At 54.0% G+C, this 3,729-nt stretch overlaps 1 protein-coding gene across 1 annotated transcript; it reads left to right on the top strand.

The window, feature by feature from the left end:
* Positions 1-1,280: 1,280 nt before the first annotated feature.
* Positions 1,281-2,378, top strand: IUM83_17011 (WD repeat-containing protein 92; the record flags this gene model as incomplete). Its single annotated transcript, XM_067941934.1, has 2 exons — positions 1,281-1,430; positions 2,073-2,378. 2 exons carry the CDS (start codon positions 1,281-1,283, stop codon positions 2,376-2,378), a joined length of 456 nt encoding a protein of 151 aa, XP_067792396.1.
* Positions 2,379-3,729: the final 1,351 nt, after the last annotated feature.

Here is a 3,729-nt window from a genome sequence, read left to right as displayed (position 1 = left end):
AGTACGTCCGTGCTTGCGAGGTGTGCCAACGCGTAAAGCCTGCGCCGTTGGCACCGGTTCCACTGCAATCACTCCCGACTCCGTCGGAGTGCTGGAAGTCCACGTCTTTGGACTTCATCTTTGGTATTCCCCTGGACAGCGGAGGGAATACCGGTGTTATGGCCTTCGTCGACCTCTTCAGCAACATGGTGGATCTTGCTGCGGTGCCGGCAGAAGTGACCTCAAAGCAGACGGTCCATCTGTTCGTTGACATGGTGTTCAAACACCGTGGCATCCCGACCGACATCGCGTCGGTCAGAGACCCGCGCTTCACAACGCACCTGTGGAAAGAAGTGTTTACACTTCTTGGAGCCAGCTTTCCATGTCGACTGCGGATCATCCGCAGACGGACGGCCAAACCGAGCGCGTGAACCGCGCGCTCGTCGACATTCTGAAGAGCTACGCTCACTTGTTCCAAAACTGGATGGAGTGTTTGTCGATGGCGGAATTCGCCATCAACAACTCGGTGCATGCCTCGACCGGGCATACACCGTTTTATGTGAATGCCATGCGGCATCCCCGTCTGCCGAGTTTACTCGGAGTGGTGGCTCCCACTTTAAGTGGGGGAGGATCTGTGACTGCAGCGCAGCCGCCGCAAAAAGTCACTGACACCTGCATAGTGCCATCTGCATTAACAAGGAACAAGACGCACAGGGCGGCAGAGGGTGCAGACTCCTCAAACAACAAGAACAACAAGAACAAGTCTGTGCCCTGCACAGACTCCACAAGGAAGAGGGTGGTGTTTCAACACTAAACAAACGAGAAGTACCACTAAAAATAATTCTCGAAACACCAAAATTACATGGGTAAAGCACACTGTGTACCGATTTGGAGTATCCACCCATGAGGAGGGGTAGAACCACCCAAATGAGTGCTTAGCGTCACCTACAGGACGTGTACCTTCATCAACTCACGGTATCACGAATGTCGAGCTCATCGAGCACATGAACCAGAGCGTCAGCTTCACGCCCAACGACTCTGCTGGCCATGGGCATCTACCTCAAGGCCACGGGAGTACCGATCGTTTACAGGCTCAACCAGGGGCAGCTCAAGACGCACGCGGTGTTCGCGAAGCCGCACGGCATCAAGTGCGGCACCCGATAATCGTGCCGGGCGGGCGCGATGGCTGCATTCGCGTCTGGGACGTGCCCGTGCCCGAGCCGGTAGTGACGCTGGAGACCAAGGGGACGGACACGGCCCGCGACCGGTGAACCGTGTGCTTCGGCAACTCATACGACGACCTGGAGCGCTGCGTCGTGGGCGGGTACGACAACGGCGACATCAAGATGTTCGACCTGTGGATGATCTCGCTGTTGTGGGAGACCAACTGCCAGAACGGAGTCGTCAACGTGCAGTTCGACCGGAAGGACATCGGTATGAACAAGCTCCCGGTGACACATTTATTTCTTAAAGGGAATCTAAACAACTGTCCACCTAATAAACCGCTACAAGCCCAGCCGGGTTCACGTTCATGTTGGAGGTCAGCGGTTGGAAGCCGAGAGCTCACCTTAGTCACGCTATATTACAGGTTGCGGATCTTGGTGTCGTTCGAGTGCAACAAAGTGCCGAGCATCTCGATCACACGACGTGTCTGTACTGGATCAAGGTTTGCAGCGAGCAACATCTCGTGTAGTTGAGTACCTACTCGGAGTGGTGGCTCCCACCATGGGAGCCACCATAGAGAGCGTTGCGATCCAACACCATGGTGCGGTACTTCGTTGTGAGATCAGCTTGTCGCTGCTTGAGATTGTGCACTCGTTGCGCGAGATGCAGCAACCGCGCCTTGGCATTCCGCAGCGAGCGTTTGTCCTTCTGTTCGTCCTTGAGCTCGTGCCTCAGATGCTCCACCTCCAGGATCGAGCAGCTAATGGCTCTGATAGTCGTTTATTCTCCTGTGCGATGTCGTGCATTAGCGTCGTGCTGACCGCTGCCTTCTTTTCATAGCGGCGACCTCGTTCTTGAGCGAGTCATGTTGACACTCACAACGAGACTTTCAGCTTAAACAACGTCGATGTGGGCGACGAGTCTGGCAGCGAGGTAACCAGCAAGTCGAACAGCGAGCGAGCAACGAGGCCAGCAGCGAGTCTAGCAAGTCTTCCACGTCAAAGTCGACATATCACCAAAAGGCGGGCACAAGTGCGCAGTCCGCTCCTGCGTCGCTGAAGATCTACGATAACAATGGCGAGATCGAGCAAGCGAACACGCAATCATCGAGTGGTAGCTCTAGAGGCACTGCGTACGTCGTGCTGGCGATCAGTGCTGCCGCGGGCGCGGTGGCCGTGGCCGCCATCGTCAGCCGCCACGACCAGCTTATCGGCACGAAGAACACGCCATCGTGAGGCCAGCGCGCGTAGAAGATAAGATTCGGGACGCTGCATCAAAATGCATTGATGTTAAGAGCGTGTATATGAAATGTAAATAAGAGTGTGTATATAGAAGCCAAGTAGCCACACCTCGCGAACTGAGCCATTTAGCGTTGTGAACGTTTCGTCGATTGCTGCATCGACTCTAAAGCGCGCCGAGTTGGCTCCTCTTGCGCGCCGAACGCCGGGATCCTTGCAGTAATTCCTGCGCCGGGGGGGGGGGGGGGGGCTACTGATGCGGGGCAGCGGTTTCCGGAATGGCGCTCTCCGCCACTGGTCCGTCTTCGAGCAGCACTGTTTCTGGTGCACTTACACTTGAAGCCGGACTCGTAGCGCTCTCTTGCATCACCAGACCCCCATCATATTCTACATCATATACTTTCAGGACCTGATCCCCATCATGCTCTGCATCAGATGCCGCCATAGTGGGTGATAGTTGTTGTGGTTCTGCCAGAGACCCTCCATCCTCTCCATCTGGCTCAGGTAATCTCTCTTCGGATGAGAGATCTTCAACTACCATGCGCCGCGTGCGTCCGTGTCCCGGTCAGACAAATTTTGACATCGGCGGCTATCAGCACCCGGACAGTGGATGCCGGTTTGGATACAAGCGGTGACAATGTGACAGCACATACCGTGTTTTCGGCAATACGCACATGTGCATCCTTCGCATCTACTATCAACAATCCAAACACCACGATGCATACCGTCAGTCTGCATTCTTCCAGAGTTGATAGATTTGATGGATTTTTTTATCTGCTTCTTCTCCTCCTCCATTAATCGAACCGGCCTCGGCATAACTCGGTACAGATCTGCAGGCACATTGCCAACAGAGATGCGCTACACTGAAAGGCAACCGTGATTGTACATAGACCGATATAGTTTCAACAAGCCGTCCGAGGCGGTGGCAATAGTCGCAAAGGTCACCTCGCTGTTCAGAAAAACAAGTCGAGCACCATCCAGGTTGTGTATCAATTCCCGAGGAGTCGCCAAACCGTCCGGACACCGAAACTTCAATTTGCGGTGGTACTGCTCCAATGGATTGAAAGTTGCAGCATAGCCACAGGGCGTGTAGAACGCCTACCATCTATTAAATCGTTTTGAATTGACCCAGACTCGTTTCAGATGATCCGTCAATTTGCCGGCAGGTGAATCACGTGGGTATCTACTCCACCGGAGTGAAACCCTGGATTTTACTGAGACAATTTTTCTTAGCTTGCATAGTGCATGTCATACAGATCTGCGTATATCGCATGTGTATCATCCATGGTTACATGATGTAGCGGAGCCTGTTTCCCCACCTGTTGTGTTACATGAAACCAACACATCT

This window comes from Phytophthora cinnamomi (genome assembly GCF_018691715.1).
Source record: "Phytophthora cinnamomi strain GKB4 chromosome Unknown Contig35, whole genome shotgun sequence".
NCBI lineage: Eukaryota > Oomycota > Peronosporomycetes > Peronosporales > Peronosporaceae > Phytophthora > Phytophthora cinnamomi.
The sequence above is the reverse complement of the archived record's forward strand: the minus strand, read 5'-3'. Positions and strand labels throughout refer to the sequence as shown.